General features: G+C 39.0%; 2 protein-coding genes across 2 annotated transcripts; one reads left to right on the top strand and one right to left on the bottom strand.

Moving 5' to 3' along the window:
• Window positions 1–4,435: 4,435 nt before the first annotated feature.
• On the top strand, window positions 4,436–10,498 carry LOC145469776 (trace amine-associated receptor 365-like). The gene is made up of 2 exons (XM_081453582.1): window positions 4,436–4,635; window positions 7,416–10,498. Exon 2 carries the CDS (start codon window positions 7,633–7,635, stop codon window positions 8,665–8,667), a length of 1,035 nt encoding a protein of 344 aa, XP_081309708.1. The 5' UTR covers window positions 4,436–4,635; window positions 7,416–7,632; the 3' UTR covers window positions 8,668–10,498.
• Window positions 10,499–11,464: 966 nt separating this feature from the next.
• LOC145469751 (uncharacterized) lies at window positions 11,465–15,656 on the bottom strand. Its single transcript, XM_081453545.1, has one exon. The coding sequence runs from the start codon at window positions 13,234–13,236 to the stop codon at window positions 11,614–11,616; it is 1,623 nt and encodes a 540-aa protein (XP_081309671.1). The 5' UTR covers window positions 13,237–15,656; the 3' UTR covers window positions 11,465–11,613.
• Window positions 15,657–15,745: the final 89 nt, after the last annotated feature.

The raw sequence follows: 15,745 nt of genomic DNA, 5'->3' as shown, positions 1-15,745 counted from the left end.
CCCCCCCCCCCCGCCAGTATCCCGCTATTTTCAGTTTGTTTTTGAGCCTGCAATCGTAAAATGGTTCACGCTTGCACTATCTAACTGACATAAAATGGTAACAATTAAACTGGTACTGGTGAGCAAAATAATGTCGCACCAAATTATTAATCCCAAAGGGGGTTGTATCCCTCGTATAAAAGAAAATTGTCGTTCTTTTAACTTTGCAAGGCTACCAACCCGAGAAGCTAATAAAAAAGTTTATAACCTTTTCTTGTTGGATGTGCAGTACACATAGCAAGAGATAACATACCGTAGAATTTCGGTTGTAACAAAGAGACCGAAGGCTTTCTTGATTGGGTTACAACAAGAACACAAGGGAATGGAACAATTTTGTGGCCCCCGATGAAGATTGTCAATGGGACAAAGGGCATTTTACTTTCGGGATCCAAGGGAATGGAATTGGCTAGCCCACAATATTAAGAACACTAAAGGAGTTGATAGTTTCAAGCGGACACTTTTTAATACTATGTTTCATGCGAAATAACTTTGGATAGATTTTGAATAATTTTGAGTGTATTTTAAATTTAATTAAATTACTGTAAATAAGTTGTCTTAATTACCACTATTCTGTAATAGTTAACATTGTGACTGAAAAGCATGTATACATGCATGTATGTTACTTTCCTGGGACATTATAAGCATGAGGAATTTGGCCGGGCATCGCTCTTTAAAGACACTTAAATTAGGCTTTCAAGCTACAGTTCAAGCTCAATAATGATAAACTTTGGAACTCTTGTCTGCAACCGCTTAAACTGCAACTGAAACGGCTAGCACGCAACGCAGATGATATAATACCACTGGAAACATAAGAAAGGATACCATTCCACAGGCCAGGTAAGCTATTATTGGAGAATTAAATAGTTCAACACAAGCAGTTGAAAAATAGTGTAAAATTTACATCGATAAATTAAGACCTGATCTTGTGGCCAGTGTATTTTGAAAATGACAAAACTTTAAATTAGGCAAAATGTCGATACAATTCTCTCCTCCGCTAAATATAATCCCTCCAAAGTTTAGATGGAAAAGAGGCCCCCCAATTTAAGCCAATGGTCGCCAATGGATTTATATTTAGATTCAACTTTCAAAGAATAATAACATTTTTTCTTATTGCAAACAAGTTCCCCTACCGTTTGCTAAATGTTTTTGTGTATTTGTGTTAGTTTTTACTTATTTAATTTCGTTTTGTACATCATTGCCCAGAGGCCGTTAATAGCAACATATCATTTCAACTTTTCCATTGAAGTTCTGTGAGCTAAAAATTCTGTGAGAGGAATCTTCATAGTGGACTTACGCAACCGAGGCGTGACCCATAAGAAGGGGTATTTTACATAAAGGCCAGGTAAACTACTCCTGGTGAAATAATTCAACACCAGTCGTTGAGTACTGGTGTAAAAAATACATGAATAAATTTATAACAAATCAAGTGTCCTATGTATTTTAGAAACAACAAAACTTGAAATTGGAAATCGGGGGACTGGAGGTTATTCAAAGACCTTTTATCTTAATATTTCGATACCGATGCCAATTCCCGCCTAATGAGATCCTCCAAAGTTTAGATGCACAAATCCTTTTAAAATATCCCCTCTATAATGTTCTTCAGGTGATCGAGACCTTGTTTCTTCTCGCATCGTTATGTTGAGAGAATTTTAACAGGCAGTATTTTTTTTTTTCGTGCACCTAAAATTGTTTGGACGCTGAAGTCCCTTCCAAATATAAATGCAACTATTTCTTAACGCACCTAGAAAGTCCACACGAAAATAAACCAATCAGGACATATTCTAATATTCTTTTGTGTAACAGGTAATAACGTTTGATATTAGGTGTATTTATAGGCTTCAAATAAATTTAAAGGCGCTAACTAAATTCATAGGCGTTAAATAAGTTCATGTTTACTCAGCAGCCGCCAATCATGACTGATCGTTGTATATGTTTGCGTGAAGTTTCGTTAGTTGACTACGTATTAAGGTGGCGAGTTTTCGAGAGTTTTCTTTCATTTGCTTCGAGTCTTTCAGCGGTTGACTCACTCTAAAATATGTCTGCATCCACTAACACTAACACTAATAACAACAACAACAACAACAACAACAGAAACAACAGTCTTAATCTAAACTTGGCTTTATTGTAGCAAAATACTGTAGTCTAGCAAAGGAGGTAGAAAGAAACACTATTAAAGATTCACTGCATGCCACCGGCTTGGTCGACATAACCTCTACCTGTCCTAGAGAAACACCTTAGCAGGGACACCCGAAGTAAAAACAAAAACTCTATCAGACCGAGAAAAACCTTTGCCAGGCATCACACGCCCTTTGGCAGAAACAAACACTCTACCAGACCACGAGTAACACTTGCCAGAATCGCTGCCAGGAAAAACAGAAAATCGATAGCCTTGCGCGAGAAACAACTTGCCATAGACCCGTGCAAAAAGACACTAATTCTTGAGTTCACTGGTGGGTACAACAATAAATATTATATAATAATTTAAAGTTGAATAAATCCGTCTAACTCTGTAGGAGCTAGAAACATTGAACTTTACAACTATTTAGGCAGACATATGAAAGCAATTTAACGCTTTGCAGAAGATGAATGCAGACTTCAACAATGCGATGGTCTAATACCAAAACGTTTGGTGAGAGAAATTTTCACGGTCCAAATGTCAAGAAGACAAAGTTGCCTTTGGAAGACAGGTCATGACGAATTGAAGTTCGAAATAAGCGTCTTATTAGTTTATGGTAAATATTCTCTTGTTTTATTGTTAGAAATGCTGTTCATTGTTTTGTGAGAGGCATCTTCATTGTGGATCCAGGTAACCAAGTGTAACCCTCAAAAGGTGGTATTTTACCTCGTTTTTCGTTTGATTTCATGTGTGAAGCCAAAACAATCCAAGCTGAAGGGTAACTTTTGCACAACCCAACTTGGATATCGTTTTATTCTGAGAATACCACATAGTTTGAGTGTTCTGAATGCAAATTTGAAATATTGGTTTGGAACTCTTGGTTCGCTACAGTTCGTACACATTTCACATGATGGGATGACTTATGCTTTCAACGGAGTTCTAATCGGCTCTGGAACTGTGTGTAGACAGTTGTAATAATAATAATAATCATAACAATAATTCTTGTTTGAAACACAAGTGTTGATAATATGTGCAAGAGGAGATGTCAAATGCTCTGCGACAAGTTTAATAAAATTGGTGGGATATCGTCAGGTCCAGTAGAGCAGTCCGAACGCAAGCCTTTGATTTCTCTTAAAACTTGGTCGTGTGTAACTTGCCGAAAGTGAAATGTCATAATCTGGCTCGAACCCATCGATCCGGCTCTGCAAATCCCCCATGTCAGCTGGAACAGAAGCTGTGACACGTTCAGCCGTAGATGCGAAGTGCCTATTCGAGTCATAGGGGTTTTCACTAGGATCATGGGTGTGCGGTTTATTGTTTTTCAGACTTCCTTGGGTCTCTTGGACGAGAGTGCATTCATGTCATAAAATTACTTCCTTCAATTTGTTTCTACTAGTCTCCCAAAATGCCTTCCATGCACGCTCACTGTGGGGCTCCTTGCGGTTACACCTACACTCCTTATGCCCGGGTCGTTAAGCCAGGGCGCCCGTGGTCTTGTCATCTCGATACGTCTTAATGGCGCATGTCTATCTAGGAATTTAGTAATAGGACTGTTCAGGGCCCTTATCTGCTCATTTGGGTCTTTATGTCCATATACCACTTTCAATGGGAGAGTAGAGAAGTCCTCCTTAAATGCAGTCTAATCAAACTGCTTCTCATTCCTGATGTATTTATATCTCGGTTTTAACGGTAATATATACGGTGCGTCGTGGTCACTGTCAATGGGAGAGGGCAGCACATCGGTCTGTGTGACTCGCCTAGGTAGATATGTGATGAAGTGGTCGATATGAGTGTTCTGCTTGTCTTGGTAGCCACTTTTTCTAGGTTTAATGAATCTAAGACTTCTACATTGCGTTTAACCTCAGGTTTGTCCGGTCTCAGCATTCCAATGTTCTTACTAGTTTTCTCACTATGTAGAAAAAGACGATGTACAGAGAACGAGATACTCGATGACAAACATGAGCTGAAAGAGGGCAAGACTGAAGAAATCGTTGGCCAGATTGACGATGTATGGGCCACGTACGGAACCCAAGGTTCCGTAACATGCAATAACTTGGATTCTTATATGGCTAGCTCGCTCGGTCAATACGGCAAGGTCTCGCTTTGAAATCTTCCCGTAAAGACCTCACTATTGGTTAATAAGTAGTTAGTAATGCACGCCTGTCGTGATAGGAAAGATGTTCGTGCACCACTTTCCCAGGTCCATCATTTTATTAGGCTACCAATAAACATTCTGGGTGGAGGGGCTGAGGTGACCAAACCTCTCACTTAGGGCTTCTCTGGAAGAGAATGAAGAATTTTTAACCCCACGTGTTGAAATGTATTGTTCGCGTTTTTCCTTGTGATTGGTTAATTGCTTTGGGAGGACGTTGCCCCGGTTACAATAGCCGTATTACAAGAAGGAAACTTACACGAACTGAGACGTAAACAGTAATAAGAATGTCGCTAACAAGAGATCCGATGAGCAGCTCTATAGCTTGGTAAGTGTGTTGTTGATCTTGGTATCTAGACCTTTCTAGCTTGGTGGTTTACTGTCCCATTTCAGACCATGTGATGAGACTATAATTTACGAGGTAGTGGCTTAAATGTTGTGCAACCATCATATAACAGCCTTGTCATGCACAACTCCTCTCTGTATAAGATTGCCCACATGTGGAACCAGTTACCAGCTATCATCAAATCCTCAACCACTTTGGTACAATTTCGTTCTCGTTTCAACGGTGTGGAGTTGCAGGGTGCCAGTCTATGAACTGTATTTTTTAACTCAAATTTTTAATATTAGGAACAGTTGCTCTTAGGAATATTTAATACTTTAATTCTGAATTTATCTTAGCGAATATAGTAATTGTAAGTAGAATGTTATTGTAAATAGTCAGTGCGTTTTTGTAATGAGCCCCTGGCTCGGGAGCCGGAGATTGCGCAACCACTCCCTACGTTTACGACTTAAAATAAAGTTACCTTACCTTACCTTACCTTACTTTACTTCGCTTTCAAATTTTCAAACACTCGTGTGTATGAATAATTTTTAGATGGATAAAAGACAGTTCTCTAGAGAATATCACGTGGTCTGTAATGAGAAAACAAACCGCCAAAGCTAAAAAGGTCTATTTCTTAGCGTTCCCCTACAAAACATTAACGCCAACTATCCGAATTCAGAACTGTTGTCCGAAGAACGTCAGCCACAACCAGGCATTTTTTTTGTTTCAAGTTTGAATTAGTTCAAACACCGGTTGACCAACTAAGCTTCTTTAAGTGAAATATATTAATTAAAATTAACGGTTTTTCAATCGACGCTTAGTCTTCGGTTGCGTTGTCAAGTAGCCTCTACGCGCATTGTATTCTTCCTTGTGAGAAAAAAAAAAAAAAAGAAAAAAACTTGTGAAAAAACAAAAACTTAGGAAAACGTTTCTCCTTCCATCTTAGTGTGGCTTAAGAAAATTTGTCGCAGATGGTAATTTTGACAGACAACATATAGTTATTTGTTTTTCAAATTTGAATTCCCACTTCCTGTGCCCAGAATGTCACCTGCATGGTTTGTACTGTAAATTAATTAGCATTCTCTCAAGTCGATATAAAATAAAGTCCCAGACAACTTCGAACGTCTATTACCCTGTTTGAAAAGGTGTTTGCACTTCTTTTTGGATGCTCGACCAAGACGGACAATATACATGCATTAAGCATTTTTAAAAACAGTTTAACTTTCAGAACGAAGGCTATTGTAGGCTATTCCAAAACTAGTTATAAAATCATAATAATTAACAGCCATTTCCGAGAGATTTAATTCAAGTGTTATTCAGCACCTTAGTTCGACGAAAAACAACGTAATTTGAGAATTTTGTCTTGATTTCCTCACACTATGTCAAAGTTTGACAGATCCATTGGGGGAATATTTGTTTAGAATATCTGCTCCATTAGTCGCATAAGTCGCACGCAAACTGACTAAAAGACATCTAAAAAACAGGGACATAAGCGACGCGGCTTTCCAGATGTCTTTCCATGCTTTCAATTGCGTTAATATTTGAGAAAGAATACAAATTTGCCAACGTCGATGCGGAAAAAACATTAGTTCCTTGTAAAAAAAATTGCCAATGAACAACCAGAGTGCAACAGATACCCTTTTTCAGAATTAGTTCAAACAGCGGTTGACCTACTAAGTTTCTTTAAGTGAAGTATATTAATTAAAATTAACGGTTTTTCAATCGACGCTTAGTCTTCGGTTGCGCTGTCAAGTAGCCTCTACGCGCATTGTATTCTTCCTTGTGAGAAAAAAAAAGAAAAGAAAAAAAACTTATGAAAAAACAAAAACTTAGGAAGACGTTTCTCCTTCAATCTTAGTGTGGCTTAAGAAAATTTGTCGCACGTAATTTTGACAGACAACATATAGTTATTTGTTTTTCAAATTTGAATTTCTACTTCCTGTGCCCAGAATGTCACCTGCATGGTTTGTACTGTAAATTAATTAGCATTCTCTCAAGTCGATATAAAATAAAGTCCCAGACAACTTCGAACGTCTATTACCCTGTTTGAAAAGGTGTTTGCACTTCTTTTTGGATGCTCGACCAAGACGGACAATATATATGCATCAAGCATTTTTAAAAACAGTTTAACTTTCAGAACAAAGGTTATTGCAGGCTATTCCAAAACTAGTTATAAAATCATAATAATTAACAACCATTTCCGAGAGATTTAATTCAATTGTTATTCAGCACCTTAGTTCGAAGAAAAACAACGTAATTTGAGAATTTTGTCTTGATTTCCTCACACTATGTCAAAGTTTGACGGATCCATTGGGGAAATATTTGTTTAGAGTATCTGCTCCATTAGTCGCTTAAGTCGCACGCAAACTGACTAAAAGACATCTAAAAAAACAGGGACATTAGCGACGCGGTTTTCCAGATGTCTTTCCACGCTTCCAATTGCGTTAATATTTGAGAAAGAATACAAATTTGCCAACGTCGATGCGGAAAAAATATTAGTTCCTTGTAAAAAAATTCTCAATGCAAACCCAGAGTGAAAAACATACCCTCTTTCAGGCCAACATGCATGGACCCAATCTTTGCCCTCTACAGACCAAAAGAGCTCAAAAATCATACCCATCGGGGCCGCAAATACCTATATAGCCCATGTAAGGGGGGAACTCCTCCCCCCTCCCCCCTCCGGGAGGAAAGACTTCTTTCTAAAACCTGCTTGAAAGGAGATGCGGTGCTGTCAATCACTATGGTAGACGATGACGAGTTTGTCGCTATATCTTAATTCACAGAATGACCAAGGATGCGAAACTGAAGAGGTGATGACAAGAGTGACAAGAATTACACACTTGGTAATATTGCACCATATTTTTCGTTATTCTTGAACTTGTTCTATGAACATTAACCACGATTTCACGCCCAAATTCACACAACTAGTATTAATTTTTGCGACTTATCAAAGAGGCATTCTATCCAAGATAAAAAACTAGAAAAGAGTTGGTTGCATTGATGAACGAAGAAAATTCCTTTAACGGAACAGAAATGGAGAACGCTACAGCGCTTCCCACTCGACGAGGTCCACCTGATGACGTGAAAATGATTTCGCTCAGTCTTAAAGCGATTCTGATATTCCCTACCATTTTTGGCAACACTCTGGTGTTCAGAGCGTTTTACAAATTTCCAAGCCTGCGGACTGCATCCAACATTATTTTGGTGAGTTTGTCCATAGCAGACAGCTTGACGGTGTTGCCGTTCATCCTCCATATGAGCTTCATCGCCTTAACGCTTGTAAAGAGCGGTTCATCTACAAGCATCCAGTGGCTGTGTGAATCAAGTGCGTGGTTAAGTCTTGTGCTTGCTTCTGTCATCATTCTGCACCTAGCTTTGATCAGCGTCGAGCGCGTAATTGCCGTGAAGTATCCCCTGAGATATCACACTATTGTGACTAATCGCCGAGTGGTGATCGCTTCCATCGCAGTGTGGCTTTGGGCTGTTGCAGCTACGCTCGTTTTTCCTCAGGCGCTCAGAGCAAACAGCAGCGGTAACGCTTACAAAAAGCTTTACAGAGCGTTCCACCCATGCGTCAGAGACCAGGAACGACCACGTCGGCGCCATGGCCAAAGAGTACCATCCTCAGCTAGAGATTCATATCAAATCTTCATGGTGATTTCACTGCTTGCCATCCCCATTTTGATCATACTGTCGTCCTACTTGTATGTCTTCGTCGTGGCTCGTAAGCACAGAAAACAGATCCGAGAGCAGCACAGCACGCATGGAGTCTCAACCTGGAGGAGTGAGCTGAAAGGTGCTTACACTCTCGGCATTGTGGTGGGAGTATGCCTCTCGAGTTTCGTCCCGTTGTTAGTGGTCACAAGCTGTCGAGTCTTCGGGTCGCGGCATGTCGTACGCAGCCTTAGTTGGCCGCTCAAGTTCATCGTTTACGACCTGGCTCTGGGTCTAAATGCCTGCCTTAACCCTCTCATCTACGCCTGGAGACACGAGAAATTTAAAAATGCATTTCGCGAGCTTCTGAGGTGTGCTTAGCGAGTATCTCGCTTTGCGTGAAGGTGACGGCAAACTAAGTTGCTGAATAACGAAGTCAGCTGGAAGGACCATCAGTAGTAACTTCAGTTCTCAATCGTAGAAACCAAAGTGACATCGCTGGTAGAGTTCCTTAGGAATCACAGTAAACAACTATGACTGAAGAAGGCATGGTTGGCTAGAATAAAGTAATTTCAGTTGTTAAACGTAAATACGAGAGTTTCTAATTTTCTTAAGAGCGATTAATTTGTAGATCGACTGTGCTACAATTGAGAATTGCACTCTGACCAAGTACCCTTCAAATGGCTAGATTGTAAAAATAGTATTATTTAAGCGCACCAACACAGCAGTCTTCCCAAACAAAGCAATTAGCTTTCCAGCTATGGGAAATTAAAACTCGATGTTTATACAACTCTTTGCGCCAGTAAATACAAAAGTGAATCGACTTATTGCAAAAATACAACAGAAATTAGAGAGATTAGCGGAGCATGTTCTTGTTCACTCACTTTGTAGATGAATAGATTAATATTGCTACTATTAAAATCCTTTGGATTAGAGAGAATTTATAAAGTGTAACAAATGCTTTTTTCTACTGGCGCGCCCCATTAACCCAAGCGTTAAAGGTTTTGTTTGAAATTTCTCGCGGTCTAACTGTCGCGTTGAATATAGGTCTGGTCACGAAAACATTTAACTACAACAACACCAATTATCTCAAAATTAGAAACCTATTTTTAAGTCAAAAACATGGGATACTTCAATTCTCTCCCTGATTTTCTCGATTGAAACCCAATTCTACATGCATCAAAATACTATTTTTTTCTAAAATATAAAAGAAAGCTTTCGACACGTAAAGAATTAAACAGCTGCTCAAAACATGGCAACTTAACAAGAGCTTGCACGCCGAAAAACAATTAATCTGCATTCATCGTCACTGGCGCGGTTTGCTGAGCAAATTTGCATTTGTGGTTTGCCTTTGACAGTGTTCCCTTATGTGAAAAAATATATAGATATATATATCATTTTGGTCCATTAAGGCTTAATCATGGCTTCCTATTTGCACATACAAAAAAATTTTAACTAAGAGAATAACCACTGCACAGAAGGCGACATATTCAAAAGGAAATGTTCAGTTTCCTTAATTAAAGAAAATTTGTAGATGGATAAGGCGCTCTTTGCGTGCTGGATACTATACCGGAGAATTGCCCTTTACCACGAAAAGCGGTTAAAAACAAGTTAAATAGGGGTGCGAAATTCCAAAGAGTACAAATTATGCGCGGAGACTCGATAACTGCGGCTTTCCGTTAGGAGAAAACGAAATTTAATAATAATTACACAGACTGGCGCTAACTAAAACTTACGAGGTATAAAACTAAAACAGGATCATCGTGAAATTCCTATTATTCTCTGAGTTTTATTTTTGTCCCCAATAATAAAAAATTATGAGTGTCTTTTTTTTTATCTCTGGAATAGGAAAAATAACCAGCCGAACACCTGTCTCTCCCTACTATTTTTTTAATATTTATAATCTTAGATATTTCACTATATTTTGTTCCCCACGTGCCCTCATTAACCCATGCATGTATAGCACGAGTTTCTTTGATAGGCCGCGTCAGTTGTCGTGGGTTCGTCATGCCTTGAGTTGAGTCTTCACAACGGAAACATTCACCCTGTTCCTCTATTACCAGTTTTAATTATTGGTCCAAATATTGGTTTTTGACATGACGAAAACTGGTCTTCACCGTCGTGCAGTTTTCTAATATAAATGAAAACGTTTTTGACAGGGATATTGAAACAGCCGTCCAAAACAAGGCAAATTAAAGGCAGAGAAGGCAAGAAATTAATTTATAGTCATCGCGGAGGAGCAGATCGAGCTATTTGCGCACCTACTGCTGAGTATAACAAACTTAAAATTGAGCGGCTCAATAGTCTAAAAAGTAGGCACACGCTAGGGGCCATGTTGCGGCGACGTGAGGCGACAACAAGCCAAGAGACCATTTTCGTATTCTCGGTATTGGAGTGGACCTGCATTTGCATTTGAAAAGACTCCCCGCGTTAGCTTCAGTTGCAAGCTAGTTCCAGTCGAATACCGAGAATACGAATATAGCCTATTCGTGCGTGCGAATAGGACACATGTTGCAGCGACAGTACGCAACCTGGTGCCTTGTGAACTTTTGAGAGCCAGCAGACACATCAATGAGTTTGGTGTGGCCCATATCTCCGAATGAAGTGTCTTCCTCAATACTAACAAGCGCGTCGTTATTTTGTCAGAAGAAAGCGAGGTACCAAAGAGGGGGGGGGGGGTATCACAATGGGGCAACAGGCTAGCTTATTCGCTATTAGAACCATTAACTGTACTAACAATAAACGATAATACCAGCGAACTTTATTATTAATCTTACAGTAAATTTGTACAGCTACCATGAACTCTTGTCACATTAACTATCCACGCCAGTGCTTTGTTGCGAGTCTACTCAATTTGTACTCATAAACAGTGGACGAACTACGAGGTTATCATGCGAGTGCTCCAAGCAAATGACACTTTGATTGTGTCTTTTTTGAAAAGAAAAAAAAACATTTACTATAGAGAAAATAATTTTAAAAGCCAAGTTTACCTAGTTGTAGCTAAAGTTCAAAACCGTTGTCATGCATTAAATCGAGTTTTCAACATACACTCGAGTTTTCAACGTACACTCCTTTTAAATTTAAAGTTGTGAGTGCACCCGCAATTACTACGCACGTTCACATTTGCCGAATTTTTTTGCCGCATTGCGGCGTTCAGACCCCCCCTCCCCTCCCCCCCCCCAATGTCCCCCTCTTCACCGAAACTGCATGTCTTTTGCAGTTTCTTTTTACGTCTCACAAAGTAAACAGTAAACGCCTTGCAATGCTGTTGCTCCAATTGAAGTCGCAATTTCCTTCAGTTTGATCAGCAAGGTCCATGGACAGGACTCACCACTCAAACGGCATTTGGCAGAAATCCTTAGGTTTGCCGACAGAGCGTTCATTATTAACTACCGCCGGTAAAATCAAACTTGAGCTCAGCCATGAGGCCATCACCACTGCGTTTACGATCGCTACTACAATGTGCTTTTTCCATCTTCTTCGCCAGATAGCCATTACAGGCATATTTTGATATCGAGTTTCAATAGCTAGCGAAAGACTGGTGAAAAACCACTCAATTGCCAATGCGACTGATGTTGTGAGAGCAAAGGATTGTAGCATCTGGAGGGCAGTATTGTCGCTGCTGTAAAAATAGCGATACAAGTGCAGGAAGCCATTGACGGAGATGACACCACTTGATTCGTACAAGATACTCATTATGACAATATCAGCTGCTAGTCTCTCACGACGAGGAGTACGGAAATTCCCACAGCGAACCAATCTCCTTTGCCAAATCTGATGGTATATGTGGTCAATGAAAACCATAGCACTGCGTTCTATCACTTCTGCAATTCCATGGATCCCTCCAATCACAGCAATTGCTCCTACATCTTCAACATCCACTTGTAAAAATCTCAGCATTACAGCCGACCCATGATACAACGGACCCAACGGCACAAATGAATGTCCCGGATGGCTGATCCTCCACAATCGCTGGACACAAAAGCGTGACACTCCTTTAAGAAAAACCGTAATGAGCGGTGCGAATATGGCAATGAGTACTTTGCTAACAATGTTGTTCTGTCTGTTATAAGCTGGATATATGAAATAAGCTACAAGAATACCCGTAACATATGTTAAAAAAAATGGAATTGTTAAAGATAAAAATAACGAGAGCTGTTTTTTGCTTGGCCCCCTGCAAAAATGTTTGGTAATGATGCAGACTTGAACACACAGACACAGAAAAAATAGAACATTTCCTGGTAGCACTTGAAGCTTTGTCAAGTTGAAGTGAGAAAACACGAGAGCTTGGAGTAGGCGATAACATACATCAAAAATATAAAAAGCTAGCACTGTTAAGAAAAGTGTCAGTTTTAGTCCTAACATTTGAAATGGACGAAAATAAAATAGGCCATTGACGAAAAGCCAACAGTAGAAAAAGAAGGCAAAAAAGGCTTCGGAGACAGTTCTGATCCATCGTAGTTTGTTCGGTATCGATTTTTCTGGGTGGACTAAGCAGTTGAGCTGAGTTTGAAAGCTGAGATAATAAACTAAAATTGAAATCATTCCGACAATGACGGCACTTAAAACAGACACCAGAAATCCAATGTAAGCTGATTTGCAAACAGTACGGACGAAAGACGGTCTAAACTGCTTCCAAGCCATAGCTCTATCGTTTCCTACGTCCTCTGTTTCTTCGGTTTCTTCTGTCGAGCATGCGTTCAGCAACCTTGCCTGAATCTTGGGAGAGGGCAAATAATCCAACGTTGTTACATCTCTGTCACTGTATTCTTGGTAAATGAGCTCATCTATCGGCTGACAGTACCATTCTTTGCCCGTGTCTTCTAGAGGATTGTACCCAAATAACTCCAAATCGCGCTCGGCTTCATCAAAGTCGGAATGTTCAGCAACACTGCGGGTGAAGCTAAAAATTATGTGACCGATGAACTCAACAACAGCGTGGCCAATCATGTCGTTACGAGCTGCAGTTGTAGAATTGACAAGCGAGTGTATACGGGCTGTGTTAATATACCACTATTGCACACATGAGAAAGCAACTATAACGTCAATTTCCCCCAATAAACCTTGACTTCTATTGCATTTGGCTACGAAATTTTAACTACCTGGATATGTGATCTTGTGTGAAAACCTTCAGCTCAACATCATTTTTTTTGTTTCAACTAAGCGTTAATTTCAACTTCCTTTGTGCCCAAAAAGGGTTAAAATGAAACCATATCGTTAGAATCGTGATTTTGTGTCAAAACGTTCAGCTCTACATTGCTTTCTTTCAACCGAGTGTGAAATGAAAACTTCCTTTGTGCCAAATAAAGGGTCAAAACAGAACCATATCATGAAAAGTTGATTTTGTGTCAAAACCTTCAGTTCAAAATATTTTTGGCTTCAAGCAAGTGTTAAATTCCTGTGTCAACAACAGAACCATATCTTTGAGATTTTTTATTTTGTGTCAAACCCTTCAGCAAACACTATTTTTCGTTTCAACTGAGTGTTAAATTAAAATTTCCTTCGTGTAAAAAATAGTTAAAACAGAACCATTTCTTGAGAATCGTGATTTCGTGTCAAAACCTTCAGCTAACATTATTTTGTTTCAACCGATTGTTAAATTTTAACTTCCTTTGTTCCAAAAAACAAGGGTTAAAACAAAACCATATTTTGAGAAATGTGATTTTGTGCCAAACTTTGAGCTCCACATTATTGTATTGTTTCAACCGTATGCTAAATTTTAACTTCCTGTGTCAAAAAAGGGTTAAAACAAAACCATATCTTGAGAATCGTGATTTTGTGTCAGAACTTACAGTTTAACATAATTTGTTTCAGCTAAGTGTTAAATTTGACCTTCCATTGCGCCAAAAAAGGGTTAAAACAGAACCATATCTTGAGAATTAGAGATTCACTGGTAACTATTGATAATTGGTTATCGGGTGTTTTAAAATTCTTTTTCTGTTATGGCAGAATAAAATATAGCATTACGTCCCTTTTTTATATTAATTCTTGAAACAGTAACCTCAACATTAGATGCAACTAAATCAATCCTGGGGAAATGGGGCTGAGACACGTGCGACTATCTGTCCCGGTGGGGTAAACCTCTGACCAGTAATAAATTGAGCCCATACATTCATCCGGGTAAGTCAGATGAAAACAAAAATAAAACTTTTATAAATTTTGATGAAAGCAGAGTGGTCAAAAAATGGGAATTATTTTTGCTCCTGGTACTATCCCGCTATTTTCAGTTTCTTTTTAAGCCTGCGATCGTAAAATGCTTCACGCTTGCACTAACTAACTGGTATAAAATGGCAACAATTGAACTGGTACTGGTGAGCAAAATAATGTCATACCAAATTACCAATCCCAAAGGGTGTTGTATCACTCTATAAAAGAAAATTGTAGTTCCTTTCACTTGGCAAGGCTATCGACCCGAGATGCTAATAAAAAGGTTTATAACCTTTTCTTGTTGGATGTGCAGCACACATGGCAAGAGATAACATACCGTGGAATTTCGATTGTAACAAAGAGACCGAAGGCTTTCTTGATTGGGTTACAACAGGAACACAAGGGAATGGAACAATTTTGTGGCGCCCGATGAAGATTTTCAATGGGACACAGGGCATTTTACTTTCGGGGTCCAAGGGAATGAAATTGGCTAGCCCACAATATTAAGAACACTAAAGGAGTTGATAGTTTCAAGCGGACACTTTTTAATAATATGTTTCATGCGAAATAACTTTGGATAGATTTTGAATAATTTTGAATGTATTTTAAATTTAATTACATTACTAGCCTGTAAATAAGTTTTCTTAATTACCAGTATTCTGTAATAGTTTAAATTGTGACTGAAAGGCATGTATGTATGCATGTATGTTACTTTCGAAGGACATTATAAGCATCAGGAATTTGGCCGGGCATCGCTCTTTAAAGACACTTAAATTAGGCTTTCAAGCTTAAGTTCAAGCTCATGCTCAAGCTTATGCTTGTGAGTTAATTACAGTGGTATAGCAGTGGACTGTACCATAACGCACAGAACAGGACAAAGCGTGACATGAGCAGTCAAGCCGCTGGACTTTGTTTCATCGTTCGTCATTCGGGCATTATAACAGTACACAGAGCCAACTGGAATCTGTGTTGTTCTAAAGTGCCACATATATGGAATCCAACATTAAGGATACAAGTTTGTCATGCACGCTCAAGATTGAGAAAAAAATATAACATGGGTGCAGTGACAGAAATTAGATGCAGATGCATCGGTGACAAATCTGGTGGTAGATGCATTAGTGGCATAGTGCCCGAGTTTGTCAAAAAAAAATCTATTTTATTTTAAATCGAGTTGTTTCGCTGCGACAGAAAGGCAAGGTAAGCTTTTGCATTTGCCAATACGGACTGAGGAAGCAAAAAAGTATTTTCATTATTCTGGATGCCAAATTTATAATTGTTTTAAAAGTATGTTGATTAATTTTCTATTTTAATA

Source organism: Orbicella franksi, chromosome 15 (assembly GCF_964199315.1).
Source record: "Orbicella franksi chromosome 15, jaOrbFran1.1, whole genome shotgun sequence".
Classification (NCBI taxonomy): Eukaryota; Metazoa; Cnidaria; class Anthozoa; order Scleractinia; family Merulinidae; genus Orbicella; species Orbicella franksi.
Note: the sequence above shows the minus strand (reverse complement) of the source record. Positions and strands in the feature narration are given on the sequence as shown.

What these genes read in the sequence shown, in the direction of transcription:
- LOC145469751 (XM_081453545.1), bottom strand. Translation starts at nt 13,236, where the DNA reads ATGATTGGCCACGCTGTTGTTGAGTTCATCGGTCACATAATTTTTAGC.
- LOC145469776 (XM_081453582.1), top strand. Translation starts at nt 7,633, where the DNA reads ATGAACGAAGAAAATTCCTTTAACGGAACAGAAATGGAGAACGCTACA.